The sequence below is a fragment of the Siphateles boraxobius genome, unplaced genomic scaffold (assembly GCF_051911475.1).
Source record: "Siphateles boraxobius isolate OS27281-9 unplaced genomic scaffold, OSU_SipBor_1 167, whole genome shotgun sequence".
NCBI lineage: Eukaryota > Metazoa > Chordata > Actinopteri > Cypriniformes > Leuciscidae > Siphateles > Siphateles boraxobius.
The window spans coordinates 27,665-50,364 of NW_027508774.1; the positions used below are offsets into that span (position 1 = coordinate 27,665).

At 46.5% G+C, this 22,700-nt stretch overlaps 1 protein-coding gene across 2 annotated transcripts in view; it reads right to left on the minus strand.

Annotated features, from left to right (window-relative positions):
* Positions 1-22,700, minus strand: part of LOC143740101 (voltage-dependent T-type calcium channel subunit alpha-1I-like) — a 62,278-nt gene that overhangs the window by 24,821 nt on the left and 14,757 nt on the right. For both annotated transcript variants that reach the window (XM_077232179.1, XM_077232177.1), the window contains exons 3-4: positions 21,042-21,139; positions 3,430-3,589 (exon numbers count right to left, since the gene is read on the minus strand). In XM_077232179.1, the coding sequence (XP_077088294.1) occupies positions 3,430-3,589; positions 21,042-21,139 (258 nt within the window). The remainder of the gene's footprint in view (positions 1-3,429; positions 3,590-21,041; positions 21,140-22,700) is intronic.

Sequence of the window (22,700 nt, forward strand, 5' to 3'; positions counted from 1 at the left end):
CGTTTGGGGACACTGACACCTTGGTGCCCTGAACGACGAACCGGCAGGAAAACCAAAGTGGCAGTGCTGCGACCCTCCTCAGAGAGTCCCACCCCAGAGGGCGCCGAGGAGAAACGATTTCTCAAAACCGTCCCTGCCCCGGAGGAGCCCTCAGAAGCCTGATAGCCTCATTTTTTTTTTTTTTTTGCGACAGGACTTCTTGTCTAAGCTTTATTAGAGATGACGACAGTCCTCTGAAATTGCCTACCTCTAACTAGCTTAGTATCTACGACCCTCCTCAGAGGTCCTGGCTTCCTCTTTCTCCAAGCTATTTAGAGATAAAACAGTCCTCAGATCTTGCATATCTCTAACTGCCTAGACTGCGACCGCCACCCAGGTCCCTCTTGATTGTGGAGGATCCCAAATGGCGACGCTCTGTTTTACACTCTGTGCTGTGAGGAGCTTAGTAGGCCGAGACTGCTCCCGCCCAGCAGTCTCAGGAACATTGGATTGTTGAGGAAGAACAGACATATTTTTAATCTTTATTTTTCTTTATTTTAATATTAGAAAAATTTAGCGTCAGAACTGACATCCTCACACTTATCCATGTCCTTATATACTTTACCCATTAGCGCTGCCTAATAAATTTTTTATTATTTAAGATGGCTGGTGGGTAACGTCGGGGTTAAAAATGATGACACCGACTCGGGAGAGAGAAAGCTCGCAAGCGTCTCTTTAACCCGAGGCACTGTCATACCATGATACTTAATACCCATAACAATACTATAGTTAGACATTTGGGCATTAAACACATTAAATAGAAACCGGTCTATTCCACGAGCTCGACACCTCAGTGTGGAGATAGGGAAAAAATGGCAGTCCCCGACGAGGAGGCTGAGATACAGAGATTTCCTGTTTTTTTAGATATATTTCATCTAATAAACTCTTTTTATTTTCACTCTCATAATGTTCAGCTGGCCAGTAAATATTTAACTAGCAATAGCACTAGATAAAAACTCCTTTTAAAAGCTCCTCATTATTCAACAGAGTTATGAGCTGACTTATTTATTTATTGAAAACTCAAACATCTGCCTCTTTCTTAATATAATTATTTGTTTTGTTCTCTTTTTCTTAACAAAACACTAGTAACGATACCAATTCCTCGGAACTGGAAATCGCCACAACTGATCTGGCAGCTGAAAGCTGAGATAGGGCAGAGCCCGTCCCAACCCCCGCTGTCAGATCCGTTTGCAAACCCCAAAATGCGAGTCGCTGTCGTGCCTCGGCTACAGCGGGACCCGTGCGGGGAGCGTGAACCGAACCGTCCTCCTCGAAGAATGCCCTGCGGGAGCGGAGCGTCCTCTCGGACAGCTTCTCGCAATGCCCAAAGTCAGCCCCCTCGAGAACTGACTGTTGGCATGCTCCACTCCCGGCAACAAAAAGCTGATGTGTGTGTCCCCACCCGTGATATAACGTGGGCAGGGAACAACATAAAGCTGCTTCCTCTCTTTTGCCATATATATATATATATATATAGATATGCTCCTTTCATATCTCAAATATATATATATATATATATATATATATATTGCAACTTGACAGACAACAAATAAATATGACAAGGACAGAATACACAGACGCTTGCTGAAGGCGCAGAAGCTGTCGCGGTCTGTTTTCAGGTGTGCTTTATAGTTTCCTGGTCGATGACGTCACCCGCCTATGACGTCTCGTCTCTCCATTGGAGTGATTATACACTTGCTTCACGACGCAATCACGCAGGGCGTTCCCACCGCGTCTCGACGCAGCTCGAGTTCCCTTGAAAGGGAACTAGAAGCTCCAGGGAAACGACTTATGAAGACACAACTTCTCCGGTGATTTATTCCGAATTTACTTATTTATTATCCATTACACTTGAATTTACATCAAAATACAGAAAAAAAGATCTATCGCTACATCCATTACATTGTGATTTGTTATTTTAAACATGCATTGTGTGAGTAAACAGATTCTAGACAGACATGAAACTGAATTTTGCAATCTTTTCTGAATATATTTTTAACCCAGTGACACTTGCTCCTTTCATATCTCAAAAGTTCTCGAGACACAGAAAGCTGGCAGTTAAACTGCATACGGTACTGATTCTCAGTCATTAATAATGATTTCTGTTCCCTGAAGTGAGGGATCTGCAGTGCACCCTAATGAGGGATCATGGTGACAGACTCTCTGATGTCTCCGTGAGGCTCAGTAAGCTCGGAGTTTACGCTGGTCAAGAGCAGCACGACCCTCAAACCCCAGGAGAGAAGCCAGTCATGTGACTGTCAACCAGAATAGAAACTCACGTTCCATCAGAAACCAGTCAGAAAGTAGAAGCAGACAACGAGCAGGAGGATGAAACCCAGCACTGGTTAAGGTGCCCTATTATGATATTTCACAACGTCCTAATTTAGTTTCCTACAGTCTCCTACAACAGAATTACATGCATCCAAAGTCAAAAAATATAATATTATTATATAAAATTAAAAATAATATTATTTCTCATAATCTCCACTGCAGAATCAGCTGTTTTCTCTCAGTGTCTGAAACGCTTCGTTCGAAGATTCAGTGTCTCTAAGCCCCGCCTCTCTGAGAGCTGCTCTGCTGTGATTGTCAGAAAGCGAACGCTCATTATCATATCTGAATCTCACAGTGATACGACAGTAACGATGGCGTGGGTTTTACCGTATCAATCTCATAAAGTGGATTTGCTTCGTCAGCAGAAAACAGCGTCTTCTCGACACGAACAACACGAGCCAAACTCTTCCAGTCTCAGATACACTACAGTGTTTGAGGGCGGAGCTAAGAGACGCTGCTCAGCCAATCAAGACCACAGGCTGGCATTATGCAAATGAGTTACAAACATATGCAGGTTCAGCAGTGAGACTGAATTACTGACGACTCGTTTCAGTTCAGAATCACTTCTTGCTTCCTCAATAACTCCATCTGCACTTTGATCTTTGAAAATTTGCAGAGCTTTTACATTCACAATCAGCTTTATTACACACTACATCAGTGGTCTCAAACTCAATTCCTGGAGGGCCACAGCTCTGCACAGTTTAGCTCCAACCAGCTCAAACTCACACCTGCAAGGAAGTTTCTAGCAATCCTGAAGACCTTGATTAGCTGGATCAGGTGTGTTTGATTAGGGTTGGAGCAAAACTGTGCATAGCTCTGGCCCTCCAGGAATTGAGTTTGAGACCACTGCACTACATGAAAGGTCATATTTGAAAAAGCATAACACTTTAGTAATAGTGTGTGTTAGTATGTCAGTGGTGTTGTGTGTTAGTATGTCAGTGGTGTTGTGTGTTAGTGTGTTAGTATGTCAGTGGTGTTGTGTGTTAGTATGTCAGTGATGTTGTGTGTAAGTATGTCAGTGGTGTTGTGTGTAAGTATGTGAGTGGTGTTCAGACTCACAGCGTGAAGTTCTCCTCCGGGTAGCAGCGGTTGCGCAGAAGCCCCGCCCACAACTGAACACCGATGATGCCGAAGATGAAGAAGACGAAAAAGCAGAGAAGAAGAACGTTCCCCAACATCGGCAGTGTGTCCAACAGCAGATTCACCAGTATCCTCATGCCTGACACACACACACACACACACACACACACACACACACACACACACACACACACACACACACACACACACACACACACCACCATAAGCAAGAAATTCTAACAATCTGACATTCAAAACCACACCGGTTTCATAATTATACATGTCACCAGATAACAAATTAATAGTTAGCCAGATACATATAGTGTCAGGATACAGGCACAGAGGCGGAGGTAAGTGAATTCAAATGTGAGTTTATTTACAATGATTCAAGTGACAAGGTGAATTGGCAAGGTGAAGGTGAAGGTGCGGTGACGATCACTACGTGCAGAGCGGATTCCAGGTGAGCAGATCCTCCTTTAGTTAGCTTGTCTCCTTTTCTATTTCAGATACAGTAGCGGACACGGAGATTTCGGCGGGAACGTGGGACACTCAGACGAATCTCCAGGACTCGGGGAACTTGGGACCAGGCAGGACTTCTGGGAACAGCGGGACAAGGATACAAAGGTGAGTATTTCAAAGGTGAGTATACGTTACGTGGTGGTTTTTCAGGTTGACGTGGAACTTCAGGAGACAGAGGGTCATGGTCTATTCCTGTTGGAGGCTTGACAAAGACTGAAGTGTGCATGGGTGTTTTGTAGAGCTGGGTGATGAGGTAATTGATGGTGCACAGGTGTGAGTGGTTAGTATTCCGGGGAGATTGATCTTTGAGTGGTGGATGGGAATGAATCTGATTGATTCCTGACACTACCCCCTCCTCCAGCATCCGCGCCAGCGGACCCAGGACCCCGACTTCGCGGGGGTCTACCTTGAGGTCGAGGAGCAGGTTTTTCAGGATGTTGTTCATGGAAGTCAGTGAGTAGCATGGGATCGAGGACGTCCTTACGAGGTACCCAACACCTCTCGTCTGGTCCATAATTCTCCCACTCAACCAGGTACTCGAGTTGACCACCCCGACGTCGGGAGTCCAGGATCCTTCTTACAGCGAAGATGGATTCTGCTTCAATGGGGAGTACCGGAGGATTCTCATCTTGCGCCAGATCAGTAGAGGGAACTGGAACAGGTGAGTGATGGGGCTTCAGAAGGGAGACATGGAATGAGGGGTGGATGCGATACTGGTTTGGCAGACGGAGCTGGTAGGTAACTGGATTAATTTGCCTCGTTATGGGAAATGGACCTATGTATCTTGGACTCAGTTTGCGACAAGGTAGTCTCAGCCGGATATCCTTGGTCGAAAGCCAAACCAGTTGGCCAGGTGGGTATTCGGGGGCGTTGCGACGATGAGCGTCTGCGAAGTGACTGTGGCGGTTTATGGCTTGTTGGAGGTGATGGTGAGCTTGGTTCCATACCCTCTCACTGTTCCGGAACCAGGCGTTGACTGCAGGGACTTCTGAGGACTCCCCGGACCACGGGAACAGTGGGGGTTGGTAACCCAGAATGCATTGGAACGGGGTTAAGTTGGTGGAGGTTTGTCGAAGGGAATTTTGAGCATACTCTGCCCATACGAGATAGCAGCTCCAGAGATGCTGGTTGGCATGGCAGAAGGTACGGAGGAAACGGCTGACATCCTGGATTTTACGTTCCGCCTGCCCATTCGCCTGTGGGTGATACCCTGAAGTTAGACTTACGGTTACGTTCATTAATGCAAAGAAGGCTTGCCACACCTTTGAGATGAATTGTGGCCCCCTGTCTGACACAATGTCCTCTGGAAGGCCGAAATTCCGGAAGACATGTTCCATTAACAGTTCTGCGGTTACAAATGCTGTGGGTAAGTTCTTCAGGGGAATCAATTTGCACGCTTTAGAAAAGCGATCAATGGCCACCAGGATACAGGTGTTTTCCTCTGAGGGTGGAAGGTCAGTCACAAAATCAACCCCAATGTGTGACCAGGGTCTTTGTGGAACAGTTAGGGGCATGAGCTTTCCAGCGGGTAAGTGACGGGGATTTTTATTCATAGCGCACAGGATGCATCCTTGGATGAAGGTCTTGACATCGCAGAGCATGTTGGGCCACCAGTAGCGGGTCTGGAGGGTGGAGCAGGTCTTGGTTATTCCAGGGTGACCAGTCCCAACGAATGAGTGTGCTGAGGAGATTAGTGACATGCGAAATTCATCGGGTACGTAAATCTTTCCGGTTGGGCACTCTGGAGGACTGGGCTGGTGTCGGGACAACTCCATCAGTTGCTCGTTTAAATCCCACTGAATGGGATTGACAAACATCCTTTCTGGCAAGATATTCTCGGGTTCTTCGTGGTGAGTTTCGGGGGCATGGAGACGAGACAGAGCATCCACTCGGACGTTCTTTGAACCAGGGCGATAGGAGATCTGGAAATGGAATCGAGTAAAGAAGAGTGCCCATCTGGCCTGGCGTGGATTGAGTCGCTTTGCTTCCTTTAAGTACTGGAGATTCTTGTGGTCAGTGAGAACCAGGAATGGGTGTTTGGCGCCCTCTAACCAGTGTCGCCATTCTTCAAGAGCAAGCTTTACCGCCAGGAGTTCCCGATTGCCGATATCATAGTTTACCTCAGCAGGCGATAACTTGTGAGAGAAGAACGCACATGGCATAGGTTTGGGGGACGAGTTGGAGTACTGGGATAACACAGCTCCTACCCCAGTAGTGGAGGCATCAACTTCAACAATGAACATTTCCTCAGGATTAGGATGTCGGAGTAGAGGAGCTGTGGTGAACGCTGTCTTTAGAGACTGGAATGCGTGATCGGCCTCACCGGTCCAGAGCAGTGTCTTGGGCTTTCCTTTGAGGAGAGATGTTAGAGGGGCAGTTAACAGGCTGTACTGGTGAATGAACCTCCGGTAAAAATTGGCATATCCAAGGAACCTTTGCAATTCTTTAACAGTCTGTGGGGTTGGCCAGGAAGCTATCGCCTTGGTCTTGCGATCGTCCATCTCTACTCCTTTTTCACTGAGTTGAAAACCGAGGAACTCGACTGAGGTTTGGTGGAAGGAACATTTCTCTGCCTTAAGGAACAGGGAGAATTCACGTAGCCGTTGGAGTACTAGGGAGACATGTCGTTGATGTTCCACTGGATCCTTGGAATAGATTAGAATGTCGTCAATGTAGATTATTACGAACCGATTCAGGTAAACTCGGAAGACTTCATCCATGAAGCTTTGGAAGATGGAAGGAGCGTTTACCAGACCATATGGCATAACCAAATATTCGTAATGGCCTGCTGGGGTGATGAACGCGGTCTTCCATTCGTCGCCTTCTCGAATTCGGATGAAGTGATATGCGCTTCTCAAATCCAGTTTGGTGAATACCTTAGCCTCTCGAAGTTGTTCCAGAGAGGAAGGAACCAGCGGGAGTGGATAGCTGAACTTCACGGTTATCCGATTCAGGGTTCTATAGTCGATACACGGACGTAGTCCGCCATCCTTCTTAGGGACAAAGAAAAAACTGGCAGCAGCAGGTGATGTGGAGGAGCGGATATAACCCTGTTTCAAGGCTTCTTCAATGTACTGTTGCATGGCTCTTTGTTTGGGGATTGACAGGGAGTAGATTCGTCCCTTAGGGATGGGCTCTCCTGGAACGAGATCGATGGCACAATCCCAGGCTCGGTGAGGTGGTAATTTGGCAGCCTCGACATGGGGCTGACACCGAATCGGTCGTAAAGACAGAACTCACAAGCAGTCTGGGGGGTCGAGTTGGACATGACTGACGAAAATGTCCTCCCATTCCGCAATACAGACATAATCTTAGCTCTCGACGTCGGGCACATTCCGCTGGAGACAGTCGGTGAGTATCCACTTGCATCCTTTCTCCACCTGCTTCGGATGGACCTTCCGCGGGGTACTGAGAGGTACTAGTGGGTCGTTGAGTTTCGAGATAGCAGCCCTGAGATCGTTGGTGCACGCGGAGAGCTTGCTGGATAAACTTTTCCACACCCAGGCTGTCATCATATATTGCCATTTGAAGACGGAGAGCAGGATTCAAACCACGTCGGTAGACAGAGATGAGCGCCTTCTCGTTCCACCCACTTGCGGAGGCTAGAGTGCGAAACTCCAATGAATACTAAGACACCGATTTTCTGCCCTGATGCAGTTGCAGTAGTTTGTCGCTGGTGGAGGAATCATCAACTGGTCGCCCGAAAACTTCTTTAAAATGGTCTACGAATTCCTGTACCGACGAGGTAACAGTGGATTCCTGTAACCACAATGTTTCAGCCCATCTTAAAGCAGCCCCGGATAACTGTTGGATTATAAAAGCAATCTTCGATCTTTCTGTGGGGTACAACTGGGTCTGCTGTTCCAAAGCGAGCGAACACTGAAGCAGGAACCCGTTGCAATCCTCCGCCCGACCGGAGAATGGCGCTGGACGTGATGCTGGGTTCGCGAAGCAAACCATAGAAGAAGTGGGGCTTGCGGAAGTACTGAGCGTCGGCTGACTGGAATTCACAACAGCGGTTGTAGGTTGTACAGGATTATCACCATGGCGGGTAGACTCCATCGCGCTGTTTCTTTTCCTTTGTAGGTCAAGCCTTCTGTCAGGATACAGGCACAGAGGCGGAGGTAAGTGAATTCAAACGTGAGTTTATTTACAATGATTCAAGTGACAAGGTGAATTGGCAAGGTTCAGGTGAAGGTGCGGTGACGATCACTACGTGCAGAGCGGATTCCAGGTGAGCAGATCCTCTTTTAGTTAGCGTGGCGTGAGCAGACACTGTTCATTGATACGTCTCCTTTTCTATTTCAGATACAGTAGCGGACACGGAGATCTCGGCGGGAACGTGGGACACTCAGACGAATCTCCAGGACTCGGGGAACTTGGGACCAGGCAGGACTTCTGGGAACAGCGGGACAAGGATACAAAGGTGAGTATTTCAAAGGTGAGTATATGTTACATGGTGGTTTTCAGGTTGACGTGGAGACTTCAGGAGACAGAGGGTTATGGTCTATTCCTGTTGGAGCCTCGACAAAGACTGAAGTGTGCATGGGTGTTTTGTAGAGCTGGGTGATGAGGTAATTGATGGTGCACAGGTGTGAGTGGTTAGTATTCCGGGGACAGTGATCTTTGAGTGGTGGATGGGAATGAATCTGATTGATTCCTGACATATAGTACACTTACGTAAAGCATATTGTTTATATCGTCACAAAATGTAATGAATGTAATTTATTCAGACTCCTTCAACATTTCTCACATTATCACAGTTTATTCGCTATAGTTAATATGGTAATGGTATCAATTACCATACTCATGAAAATGGGTTACCAGAAAATGGTAATAAATATGAGCAGAACTCAGAGTTATTAAATCAGTTGTTATTTGACTGGTTTTGTCCGTCCTTCTGTTAGACTCTCACACATGAATTATGTTGAATATCTGTCAGCTGTTGAATTTAACTACACAATTAGATAATACCAGTTTAGCTCAACCAATTACTAAGCAATGCTTCATGTTGTTCAGTCTGTGGTGTAAAAAGGTGAATTAGCAATTAAAGAAAAAACAATTCAGCAAAACATGATCAGCTCAAAGTTTCGGAATAATTATTGGTCCCAAATTTTTATAAATATTACTGGTAGTCACTGCATGAAGAATATTTGGGTATAATATGTCAAAGTTTATTTTATTTTGCTCTCCTCAATTACATAAATGAACTATAGTGTCCTGCACTCACTTGTCTTTTTGGTTATATTATTGCACAGCTCTAATCTGATAAACGCAACTATAAGGCATGAAGATATTAAGATATTCTAAACATCATGAATTGCTGAAAAACAAACACTCGACTTCTCAAGTCAAACACATCAGCGCTGGATCAGAGTCTACACTCTCGAGAATTCACATCTCTACTCAGGATCTTTCCCAAAACCTTATTTTAATCACAAAGCTCAAACACCTAAACTTGATTCCACGAGTTACACCCGGAGCAAGAGCAGAAGATCTTTCTGTCAGGCACAGATGTGAGGATCTGTTAAGCTGTTTCTGGCGGTGATCTGGTGGAGTTAAGAGCATCTAAATAACGAGCAAGTCTCGAGAGTTAGAGAAGCTGTGTCGAGCTGACGGCACAGAAACCCTCGCACATCACAGGTGCTGTTCCCTTTCGAGGGAACTCGCACTGCGTCGTTGAAAACAACTCTTTGGGGACGCTGCCTTAGTATGCGCCTCTGTAGTATGAATGAAACTAATCCAATCCTGGATTATTGGAGTGTTGCGTCATGGATTGGATTGGTGTTGTTGTTGCGTCATGACGTAACATGTGACGGCACATAAAAGTGACGCCGGCACACACACACATTAGCTTTCGCTCTTCAGCAAGCGCTCTCTGTGAAACTGTCTGTCTTATTTGGTGTTGTTTTGTCTGTGAAAGCTCTATATTATGGCGAGGATGGCGGACTGAGGCCGATTCTAGATCTAAGGCTTTTGAATCGTTCTTTGAGGAGATCCAGGTTCAAAATGCTTACTATTCCCATTATAGCAAACCAAATCAGATCCGAGGACTGGTTTGTCACGATAGATCTAAAAGACGCTTATCTCCATCCTTCCATGTCACAGGAGGTTCCTGAGGTTCGCTTTCGGGGGCGTACCAATATCGGGGTCTTCCGATCGTCCTAGCACTCTCTCCCCACACGTTTTCTAAGTATATGGATGTGGCTCTGGCTCCACTGAGGCTTCAGGGCATCCGTATACTGAATTACATCGACGACTGGCTCATATTGGCCCAGTCTCGAGAAATGGCAGTTCGGCATCGAGATGTCGTCCTTGGCCACATTCAGAACCGGGGGGTTGAGACTCAACACTAATCCTGATCGATTGCTCCTGTCTGCTGTAGGGTATGGACCAATCAGACACATACTATTTATTCATTATATACAAAGGTTTATGAAACTCCTCACACAGCCCAAATGAACAAACACAAGTGAAAGAAACAGTGTCATGTTACAGGGCATGATAAGGAGATTTTACGACCTCCGAGGAATGTGGCCACATACTCAAGAGAGAGACTATGAAACAGAAACCCTCTTTAAAACAGACTTTGCTGCATTAATCATAGACTAACTGATCTATAAATGAACATGCATAAAACTGTGAAAGAAACAGTGTAAATGGTTTACTGTCTCGTGTACTATTAGGTATATATTATGGTATGTATCCTGGTATACAACCAACTAACGATCAATGTAACCTCACCTGTATAATGCCTCCTACCTAAATAATCCTCATTTAATGACTCACACTTTGATGTACATCACCTTCTTCTAGAATGCAGTGTGGATGTGTTATAGCTATTTTAGCATTAATGAAGGTATAATCATATTATGGGACAAAGATCCGTAAATCAACTAAGAGCCACTTTCCCTCTCAGACATGTCCCCTTTCTGATTGGTCGAGTTCAACCCTTAGGGGAGGATCTTCTCCAGGCCTTATTAGAGACAGTCCACATGTGACCTGCCTCTCTTAGTTCTTTCATCCAGCCGGAACACTGTTCTGGTGTTACTGGGGAACCCCCTTCCCCCTCCACGGGGGCCCCAGGGCAGGCCTCGATTCCAACCAGATATGGGCTCAGGCAGGAGAGAGATGACTCTCTCACAAAGAACCAAGGACAATCTCAAGAGTTTTGGAACAAAGACTCCAACCAACAACGACTCCAATCACCCATCCTTCCGACTTCCTCACTTCTCCTGGGTGCTCGGCGTGGCCTCAACAGAGTCCCAGGCCTTGCCCAAACCAGCCATGCGGTCCTGGAGAAAGAGAACGCTCAACCAACTTCCACTTGACACTGCCGGAACCATCAACGACTTCAATTTTCAACAACTTCAAGAATTGTTCCCATTACAAATGCAAGTATTCAATTCAATGAAATGTGAAAATGAAATTCTGATGGTTCTTCTCATAGACCCTCTTCCGGTTTCCAATTTCATCCTATCACTAACCTATTTATGTATTCATGTGTGTATGTTGTTTAGTTTATTTATATTCATATAAATATCTATATTTAGTTAATAAAACTTGTACATAATATGTATTTGGTTCTGTTTTGCTTGCAATACAAGTCACTTTACGATCACGGTTTTTGCTACTGGCTCAAAGTACAAGTACAGGCGAAGAAATAATTATTCTTCGGTGGCCATGGAAGATACCCTTTTCTTAGAATAAATTAATAATCAAAAGAGTTCGTTGGAAGAACTGATTAATTGATTGTAATATTAATTCAGCCACATCAAGTTAATCCAATTAACTGACCCAAATATTTATAATTAATAATAACAAGATATTATTGATTATTAATATTTCCAAAAAGCTGAGTTCCTTACACTGCCTAGCTGCCTGCTGTGTTTTGTTTGCTTCGAGGCTGTAAGCTCTGTCTAAGCCCCGTATTAGCTTTGTATTTCTTTCTGTTTTGAACCATCATTTACTACCATTTCTAGTTGTTTATACTACTAAATACAGCTCAGACAACATCTCAGATTAACCTGACATCGCTAGCTTCCGTTATTGTTAGCACAACACGCTAGTAACTCGCTGGCCTGTTAACGCGCCACCCGTGCGCTCAGTTATTTATTTGTTTTTCTCTCGCAAGCCCGTGAGAATGGCATCTACGCTAATTTTAGTGTCTTTGTTTGTCCCGAGTTCCCCTTCAGGGACTACCGCTGCGTGTAATCGCAGTGGGAACGCCCCCCAGCGTAACGCGTCTGAAGCATGAATGAAATCAGTCAAAGGAGAAAATGGAGCGTCACAGCAAGTGACGTCATTGACCAGGAAGCTATAAATATCCCCTGAATACACAAGCCGCTAGCTTCTGTCACTTCAGCAGCGCTCTGTGTGTGTGAACTGAAATCTCGATTGTGTTTGTCTGTTCTGTCAGGAGTTTATCACTCTATATATATATATATATATATATATATATAAAAACCAAAGAATATGAGCGAGCAGTATAAGAAGTGTGTTTCCCCCTGTACATGATACATCACGGGTGGGGATTCACACCAGCTATGTGTGGCTTGTTTGGGAGTTCACCATGCCCAGTCGGCTCTCGAGGGAGTCGATTGTGAGCATTGCGAGTGTTTTCCTCTGAGAACTCTGCGCTCGCGGCGATCGCTCTTCGAGGAGAGCGGTATGCTGCGAGCACCCCGAGGCTCGGGTCCCGCTTCTGTTGAGGCAGAGCGTCGGCGTTTGTCTTGGGGCTCGCAGATGGATCTCACCGGCGACGTTGAGACGGGCCCCGCCCTATCTCAGCTTTCTCCGGCGGGATCCAGTGCCTCTCACCCGGCTCTGGAAGCACGCGCTGCGGCGGTTACTTCTGCCCGGGCGGAGGCACATGATGATGTTGATTTAAGATTGTCCAGTTCTGAGGAGCTGGATGTCGAAAGCTTTGCATCTGAGGAAACTAGTTTGCCACATTATACTGCAAATGATGAAGGTTTGATGGATGTGTTATCTCGGGCTGTTGAAAAGCTTAGTATCGATTGGCCAGCTGATAGACAGCAGTCTGGAAATAAAAGTAAACTAGACGATAGATTTCTGTCTGCATCACCTCAACCTTCTCGCCGGTGCCTACTGTTCTTCCCAGACCTTCATGCTGAGGTTTCAAAGACCTGGGTTAGACCGGTTTCTAGCAGGATTTACACAAATCAGTCTAATGCTTATGGTAACATTTCTGTTGCTAAATCTGCTGGTTATGTGACGATGCCGAAGGCAGAGGAGACGCTCGCGAGCTATCTCTCGCCGGCTTCGTCGTCTTCACTTAAAGCACCGGCTCTTCCATCGAGACCACTAAAAAATACCTCTGTGCTGGTGGGCAAGGCTTACTCGGCGGCTGGGCAGGCGGCTGCTTGTCTACATACGATGGCTATTATGCAGGCTTATCAGGCCGACCTGCTAAAAGATGCGTGTGAGGGGGGGGAAATTTCCGCTGATATGATTAGCGAACTCAGGCAGACTGCCGATCTCACTCTTCGTGCTACCAGAGAGACCGCAAAATCTATCGGTCGGTCTATGGCAGCCATGGTGGCCACAGAAAGGCACTTATGGTTGAGTCAGACCTCCATGAAAGAAAAAGACAAATCTCTCCTTTTAAATGCTCCCGTTTCGCCTGCGGGCCTCTTCGGTGACGCTCTTCTTTCTGTCACGGAGAGGTTCCAGGAAGAGAAAAAACAGGCAGCTGCTTTTTATAAATACATCCCTCTTAAAGTGCGTGTCACTGGGTCTGCTGAACGTGGGCAGTCCCAGCCGTCGAGTTCGACCTCCAAAAGAGCACAGCAGAAACGGAGTGTCGCGTCTCGTGCCCCCCCGCAGAGAGATTGGAGGGACGAGGCGGGGCGCTCTCCGGCGCGGCCTTCCCGGGGCAGGACTGATCTGAGGACAGTCATTGTCGCTAGGAAGGCCGCGTCGAAAAAATCCTGACGGGCTGAATGTCAGGACTCTGAGGGTGGTCCCCATCGGGAAAGACTTGAGTTCACCGCACAAAAACACGGTGCCCTGTCTTTCTCGATGCCCTCAGGGGTCTGTTCTACTAACCCTGCCTATACAGGGCGTAGAGAGACTCGGCGAGCGTTTTCGCGAGGGACGCTCGCCCCCTCTGAGGAGGGTTGTGAAGTGCTCAGACCAGCTGTTTCCTGCCAGTATGTTACAGGGCGCTGCGTCTGTCACTCAGGATGTTCATCCAGAGGCCAGCCTCGAGAGGCTGGTTCCCTTCAGAACGCGTCCACCTCGGTTCAGAGGGGTTCTGCCTACTGTGGTGGGCCCCGAGCAGGCTCTGGTATTAGAGCAGGAGGTAAAAACTCTGCTGCAGAAAGAGGCTATAGAACAGATTCGTCCACCCAGAAGGGAGTTAGGATATTACAGCCGGTACTCCATCGTTCCGAAAAAAGATGGAGGGCTGCGTCCCATTCTAGATCTGCGTCTCTTAAATCGCACTGTTGGGAAGCTCAAATTCAAAATGCTCACTCTCAAGCAGATCGTATCACAAATCAGATTCGAGGACTGGTTTGTCACGATAGATCTAAAGGACGCCTACTTCCATGTTTCAATCCTCCCTCAACACAGGAAGTTCCTGAGGTTCGCTTTCGGGGGCGAAGCGTACCAATATCTGGTTCTTCCGTTTGGCCTAGCACTGTCACCCCGCACGTTCACGAAGGATGGATGCAGCTATAGCTCCGCTCAGGCTGCAGGGCATCCGTATTCTGAACTATATAGACGATTGGTTAATTCTAGCTCAGTCGGAACAGCAAGCGGTTCGGCATCGAGATGCTGTTCTTGCTCACATCAAAAGATTGGGGTTGAGGCTCAAAGCCAAGAAGAGTGTTCTTTCTCCATTACAGAGAACCACCTTTCTCGGTGTAGTATGGGATTCGACGACGATGCAGGCACGATTGTCACCTGCTCGTGTTGCTTCGATTCTCGCCGCGGTATATCAGGTCAAGCTAGGCCACTCCTCCACCGTAAAACAGTTCCAGAGACTGTTAGGTCTCATGGCGGCTGCGTCCAACGTGATACCCTGTGGCCTCCTGCACATGAGACCATTACAGTGATGGCTCAGAACCAAGGGTTTCTCCCCGAGGGGAGAATCCTTTTCGCATGATCATGAGTTCGCGACGGTGTCATCGCGCCCTGGTTATGTGGAAAGATCCTTGCTTTCTGTCCCAAGGACCTGTGTTGGGAGCTCCTTGTTGTCACGTTTTGCTAACGACAGATGCCTCTCTCACGGGTTGGGGAGCGATCATGAGTGGTCGCCCAGCTCGGGGTCTGTGGAAGGACCATCACCATCTATGGCACATAAATTGTCTAGAGATGTTGGCAGTATTTCAGGCTCTGAAACACTTCCTCCCAGATCTAAGGGGCCACCATGTCCTTGTCCGAACAGACAACACGTCGGTGGTCTCTTATATCAACCATCAGGGGGGTCTGCGTTCTCGCCCGCTGTACAAACTGGCACGTCAGATCCTTCTATGGTCCCAGGGGAAAATTCTTTCTCTGAGAGCTATTTATCTCCCGGGGTATTTAAATCAGGGGGCAAACATCCTGTCGAGGCAGGGGCCGAGGCCCGGGGAATGGAGTCTTCACCCCGAGGTGGTGGAGCTCCTATGGGAGCATTTCGGTCTTGCCGAGGTAGACCTATTTGCTTCCCGAGAGACATCTCACTGTCCACTGTGGTTCTCTCTCAGCCAACCAGCCCCCCTGGGGTTGGACGCGATGGTACATCCATGGCCGAGGTCACGCTTGTACGCTTTTCCCCCGATCGCTCTGCTCCCGGGAGTTCTGGAGAGGGTTCGCCGGGACGGGCTCAGTCTTCTGTTAATAGCCCCGTTCTGGCCGGCCCGAGTATGGTTTGCGGACCTAGTGTCTCTCCTCGACGGCTCTCCCCTAGAGATACCGATCAGGAGAGATCTACTCTCTCAGGCGAGTGGGTCGATCCTTCACCCCCGCCCAGAACTATGGAGGCTGTGGGCTTGGCCTCTGAGGGGGCCCAGCTCGTAGACTCTGGTCTCTCGACTGAGGTCGTTGAGACCATCCTCCAATCCAGAGCTCCCGCCACGAGGAAGTTACATGCCGCGAGGTGGAAACTTTTCACCTCTTGGTGCAGAGAGCGCCAGCAGGACCCAGTTAACTGCCCAGTTGGTACAGTGCTGGATTTCCTGCATGACCGTCTCTCCACAGGGTTATCCCACTCCACACTGAAGGTGTACGTGGCGGCCTTAGCTGCTTACCACGCTCCTTCAAGCGGAGGTTCTCTCGGGAGACACCCACTTGTATCTCGCTTCCTTCGTGGCGCCCTGAGGTTGAGGCCTGCAGTTCGCATGAGGGTACCATCTTGGGATCTGGCCATTGTCTTAGAGGGTCTCTCCCTAGCTCCCTTCGAGCCCATAGAGGAAGTTTCGGAAAAGTTCCTTACACTTAAGACTATCCTTCTTCTTGCTATCTCGTCTCTAAAAAGAATCGGAGATATTCAAGCACTCTCGGTGGCTCCCTCGTGCCTGGAATTTGCTCCTGGTTCGGTTAAGGCTTTTCTCTGTCCTAGACCAGGGTATGTTCCTAAGGTGCCAACCACTTCCGTTAGACCTATAGTACTGCAGGCCTTCTGTCCTCCGCCTTTTTTGACGTCAGACCAGGAGAAATTGAATTTGCTGTGTCCCGTTAGGGCTTTAGATGCTTATGTCCACAGAGCTGCCCTGTGGAGGAAATCGGAACAGTTGTTCGTCTGTTTTGGGTCACCTAAGAAGGGGTGTCCTGCATCTAAGCAAAGGATGAGCAAGTGGGTGGTCGAGGCCATCTCACTCGCTTACGTTTCGGCCGGTCAAACTTCACCTTTGGCTGTCAGGGCCCATTCTGCCAGGAGTATGGCTGCCTCTACAGCTCTTCTTTCAGGGGCTTCTCTTCAGGACGTTTGTGATGCGGCAGGCTGGTCCTCACCGCACACTTTCGTCAGGTTTTATTCTCTCGATTTTAGCTCCACTCCTGGGGCTCAGGTTCTCTCTTCGGCTTGTGTCTCCTAGTCACACACTACGGGGACCTGTTCGTATGGGGATGTGGGTATTGCGTTCCCACTGCGATTACACGCAGCGGTAGTCCCTGAAGGGGAACGTCCCGGGTTACGTATGTAACCCTAGTTCCCCGAAGGGACGGACGCTGCGTGTCCTGCCATACTCCCGGCATCCCCTTGGGTCGCTTGCTTCAGTAACATTAGAAGCTGGCGGCTTGTGTATTCAGGGGATATTTATAGCTTCCAGGTCAATGACGTCACTTGCTGTGACGCTCCATTTTCTCCTTTGACTGATTTCATTCACGCTTCAGACGCGTTACGCTGGGGGGCGTTCCCACTGCGATTACACGCAGCGTCCGTCCCTTCGGGGAACTAGGGTTACATACGTAACCCGGGACGGTTTTCCCGCAGCCTGCCGGATCCAGGCCGTTTCCAGATCTGACGAAGAACTTTCGCCTGGACCTGATGACAATGCAGTGCTGAAATGCCAACTAGCCTCTCCCTATGGAGGATCCCTATACCACTCTACAGATAAAGCGTTGTGGAATTTTTCGGTTCACGTACCTACCCAAAGTGATAAGATAAAATAAAATTCTGCATCAAAATTTATAGACAAGACAAGTAGTTTGTTTAGGCATGGTTTGTAAGGAATTACAAACCTGCGCACATATATTCAAACGCACATAACTATAGCATCACTTATTAATGCGCATGTGAACACCATCAGCGTCTATCACAGGTTCACGTTTAAAGTCTGTTTAGAGAGAACGGTGTCGTCTTAGCGGCGCCTAATTTAATAACAAATGATCATTTAGACGGAAGTGAATCAATCAAAACTAACTTTAGCTGGAAAAAACATTTTTCAAGAACCACTATAAAACCGAACCAATCTCTGTTACCTTAAATTATATGTTTCTCTCTGTAAAGCTGCTTTGAAACAATCTACATTGTTAAAAGCGCTATATAAATGAGGATGACTTGACTAAGAAAAATGTTTTGGACCCAGCTCAGAAGACTACTCTTCTGGGCGTGGTATGGAATTCGGTTACGATGCAGGCACGTATGTCTCCCGCGCGTATCGAATCTATCCTGGCCATGGTGTCCGGAATAAAGCTAGGCCAGGCCATCACTGTAAAGCAATTTCAAAGACTGCTGGGCCTCATGACAGCGGCATCCAACGTAATTCCTTTGGGCCTGCTCCACATGAGGCCCCTTCAGTGGTGGCTCAAAGCCAAGGGGTTTTTTCCCCAAAGGGGAATCCGTTCCATATAATAAAGGTTACGCGCAGATGCCTTCATTCCCTATTAATATGGTAGAAACCTTGGTTCTTGTCCCAAGGGCCAGTGTTAGGGGCGTCATGTCCCCGGAAAACTGTTTCGACAAACGCTTCCCTCACTGGCTGGGGCGCGGTCTCGGACGGCCGCTTTGCCAGGGGTCAGTGGCAGGACCATCATCATTCTGGGTATATAAATTGCCTAGAGATGTTGGGTGTGTTCAGGGCTCTGAGGAGCTTCCTCCCAGACATCAAAGGTTACCACGTCTTTTGATACGTTCGGACAATACATCAGTAGTAGCTTATCTGAACTGACAAGGGGGACTCAGATCGCGCCCTCTATCCAGATTGCCGCATCAGATCATTTTATGGACCAATGGAAGTGGATCTGTTTGTGTCTCGAGGGACGTCCCACTGTCAACTTTAGTTCTCCCTCACTTATCCAGCCCCGCTGGGGTTGGATGCCATGGTACAGGCCTGGCCGAGGCTTCGCCTGTACGCTTTTCCCCGATCGCTCTGCTCCCGGGAGTCCTGGACAGGGTCCGTCAGGAGGGCATCAGTCTTCTTCTGATAGAAGGGATCTGAGGAGGGATCTGTTGTCTAAGGCGGAGGGCACTATATTCCATCCTCGTCCGGAGGTGTGGAAATTGTGGGTCTGGCCTCTGAGGGGGGTCAGTACCTAGATGCTGGTCTATCATCTGGGGTGGTCGAAATCTCTAGGACTCCGTCTACTAGGAGATTATATGGCCTCAAGTGGAATGTTTTTCCACTTGGTGTAGAGAACATGAGTTATGCCCAGTTAACTGCCCAATGGATTCAGTTCTGGAGTTTCTTCAAGATCGTTTCTCTGCAAATCTCTCCCCGTCCACACGTAGGGTGTACGTGGCTGCCATTGCGGCGTTCCATGCACCACTAAATGTTGGGCCTTTGGGGAGGCACCAACTGGTCTCCGCCTCATGTGTCTGCAGAAAAGGAGAGGTTCCTTGCTCTGCCAGTCAGAGTTCCGAGTATTTACCTTGAGAGGTCCTCTTCTTGGAGGAGGTCGGACCTAATGTAGTGTTTTTGGGTCACCTATTTGGGGCTCCCGGCTATACAAACCATAAGTAGGCCTACAAGGTGCGCAATTTGCCTTCACCTTTGGCCGTAAGGGCTCATTCTACTAGAGGCATGGCATCCTCTAGGGCCCTCCTCTCGGGAGTGCCCCTCCAGGAGATCTGTGAGGCAGCCGGTTGGGCTACCCCGCACACTTTTATCAGGTTTATAGTCTGCACCTCCCTAGTACGCCTGGCGCACGTGTGCTCTCGTCCTAGCTGAGTGCCTGAGATCAGTTTCACTCTAGGGCAGGCCTTTTTCGGTGCGTGGCCTAGTGGGCATTCGTTCCCTAGAGAGTCCTTTTCAACGACGCAGTGCGAGTTCCCTTGAAAGGGAACTTCTCGGGTTATGACTATAACCCTTGTTCCCTGAGAAGGGAACGAGACACTGCGTCGTCTTGCCAAGCCCCTCTATGCCTAGGAGCAGCTTGCTTCATCGCGAGGCTAATGTGTGTGTGTGCCGGTGTCAGTTTTATGTGCCGTCACATGTTACGTCATGACGCAACGCCAATCAGGATTGGATTAGTTTCATTCATACTTCAGAGGCGCACGCTAAGGGAGCGTCCCCAAAGAGTCGTTTTCAATGACGCAGTGTCTCGTTCCCTTCTCAGGGAACAAGGGTTATAGTCATAACCCGAGACGTTTTAGATGCTATTATTTTGAATTATTTTTTATTTATTTTCAGTTTTCTCGTTAATTTCAGTCATTTTGCTATGCATTTTCTGCTGGAAAATAAAAACAAATACTGATTACAATGCAAAAATCATGTTCTTCCTCACCCTAGTGAAAAGTAAATATACTTAAATGTATTTAAAATACAAGTATACTGCAAATGCATTTACATGATATTTATGTACTGAATATAAATACCCTGCAATTGCATGTTTAAACGATGTATAAATAAATTTTTTGTGCTAATGTTTTGAGAACGTTATTAAAGATCAGAGAACTCTATGAACAAATGTTATATTAACGTTTTTCTATTATTCACTGCAAAAAAAGATTTTCTTACTCAGTATTTGTGTCTTGTTTCCAGTCCAAACATCAAAAAAAATCTTAAATAAAGATGGATTTAATAAAGTAGTAAAATGTCAAGAGATATTATGTCTTGTTTTCTGGGGGGAAAAATCTAAATTAAGTGAGTTTTTGCTTAAAACAAGTAAAATAATCTGCAAACAGGATAAGAAAAATAAAGTTAGTTCAAAAGGAAACAAGATTATTTTTCTTATGCCATTGGCAGATAATTTAGCTTGTTTTAACAAAAACTCTTTCATTTAGATTTTTTCCCCCAGAAAACAAGACATAATACCTAATGGCATTTTATTCCTCTAGTAAATGCTTCTTTATTTAAGAATATTTAGATGTTTGGACTGGAAACAAGACAAAAATACTGAGTAAGAAAATCATTTTTTTGCAGTTTTAAATGCAGTAAGTTTTGTGTTAGAGTTGGGCGACAGTATTTTGTAACTATCTATGGAATATCTAATCCTGATGATGTTAACGTGATCTCTGCAGCTCAGTGTTCAAGCTGGTCCGGATCCTCGGGACGGTTAGATCTGGTTCATCCTCTGATTACAGGCTCTTGTGAAGAAGCTCCTCTTTAGGATCCGACTCTGAGAAATCACACACACTCGTGTGTGTGTCCACACATCACGACTGCAGAATCGGGACTCACTGGGGACTCTGTTGATGGCTTTGAGCGGTCGCAGGACTCTCACTGTCCGGATGGCCGTCAGGTTGATGTTCTGCAGGTCCAGCGAATACTCCACCACCCTAAACACACACACACACACACACACACACGTTAAAAACACACATTTCATGTGTCTAACACAGCAGTCTGAATCTCCAGCAGAAGCTCCTCAAAAACACACACACACACATACACGTTAAACGTTTGTTCACGCAAGGCTGAATCTCCAGCAGAAGCTCCTCAAAAACACACACACACATACAGACACACGTTAAAAACACACATTTCACGTGTCTAACACAGAAGTCTGAATCTGCAGCAGAAGCTCCTCAAAAACACACACACACACATTAAAGGTTTGCTCACGCGCACCTGAATATCAAGCAGAAGCTCCTCAAACACACACACATACACACACAAACACACAAACACACACTAAAGGTTTGTTCATGTGCGCCTGAATATCTAGCAGAAGCTCCTCAAACACACACACACAAACACACACACACACACATTAAAGGTTTGCTCACACGCACCTGAATCTCCAGCAGAAGCTCCTCAAACACACACATACACACACACACACACGTTTGTTCACTCGAGCCTGAATCTCCAGCAGAAGCTCCTCAAACACACACACACACACACAGCTGGTGTGATGATCTCTGGCATCTGATCGTATGCTCAACATATTCACACACATGCAAACACAGAGCTGGCGTTCATTAAAGATCTCCATCTGTCCTGCTTTCACACACTGATTTACTGTCTATACTGTAAAACACACACGCGTCTGCGAACCAGAAGCTTTGATACGCAGCGGATCACATGCACTCCGTTAATGACTAATATATCAATGTAATCAATGCATTTATTATTCTCCAAAATAAACACACACACACACACACACACACACACACACACACACACACACACACACACACACACACACACACACACACACACACACACACACCCACACACCCACACACACACACACAAACATTTGAACTAGAGTAATTGTAACAGAGCAGGATCTTGCAAATGTGTGAAATAAAATCAACAATTCAACCCAATGCAGAATGCATAGACAATTAAACTAATTTCAAAATGTTTGTATAAAGTGATTTGAATTATTGCTATCCATTCCTTATTTTGCCAGATTTTTTAATTATCAATCAAAAACCAAACAACAAAAAAGTTCTCTGTGTGTTCCCTTTCAAACTAAATTGTAATGTCTGATTGTAATCATAATGCAAAACCTGATACTTAACAAAAAAAATCTAATCCTAAAGTAGTCTTTTAGAATATATTAAAATATATCTAAATGCAAAACCTAAAAAAAGTAAGAAATGATGTCTAAAAAAACAGCTAGGGAATCCAAAAGCCTCTCTATATATTTATATAAGCAGCTGTACGGGTGATTACATCATGATATTACACAAATATTAATTTTGTAATGCCTTCAGAAAGCACTATGCTCACTTAAATAATGAAAAGGCCTCCCCTCTATTTTATTCTGAAATATTGCATTTAATAAAAAAAAAAATAATAATATTAATTTAAATGGAACAAATAGTACATACAAATTGTTAAAATATTGCTGAGTATCATAAAATCCCCTCAAAATTCAAAATAATA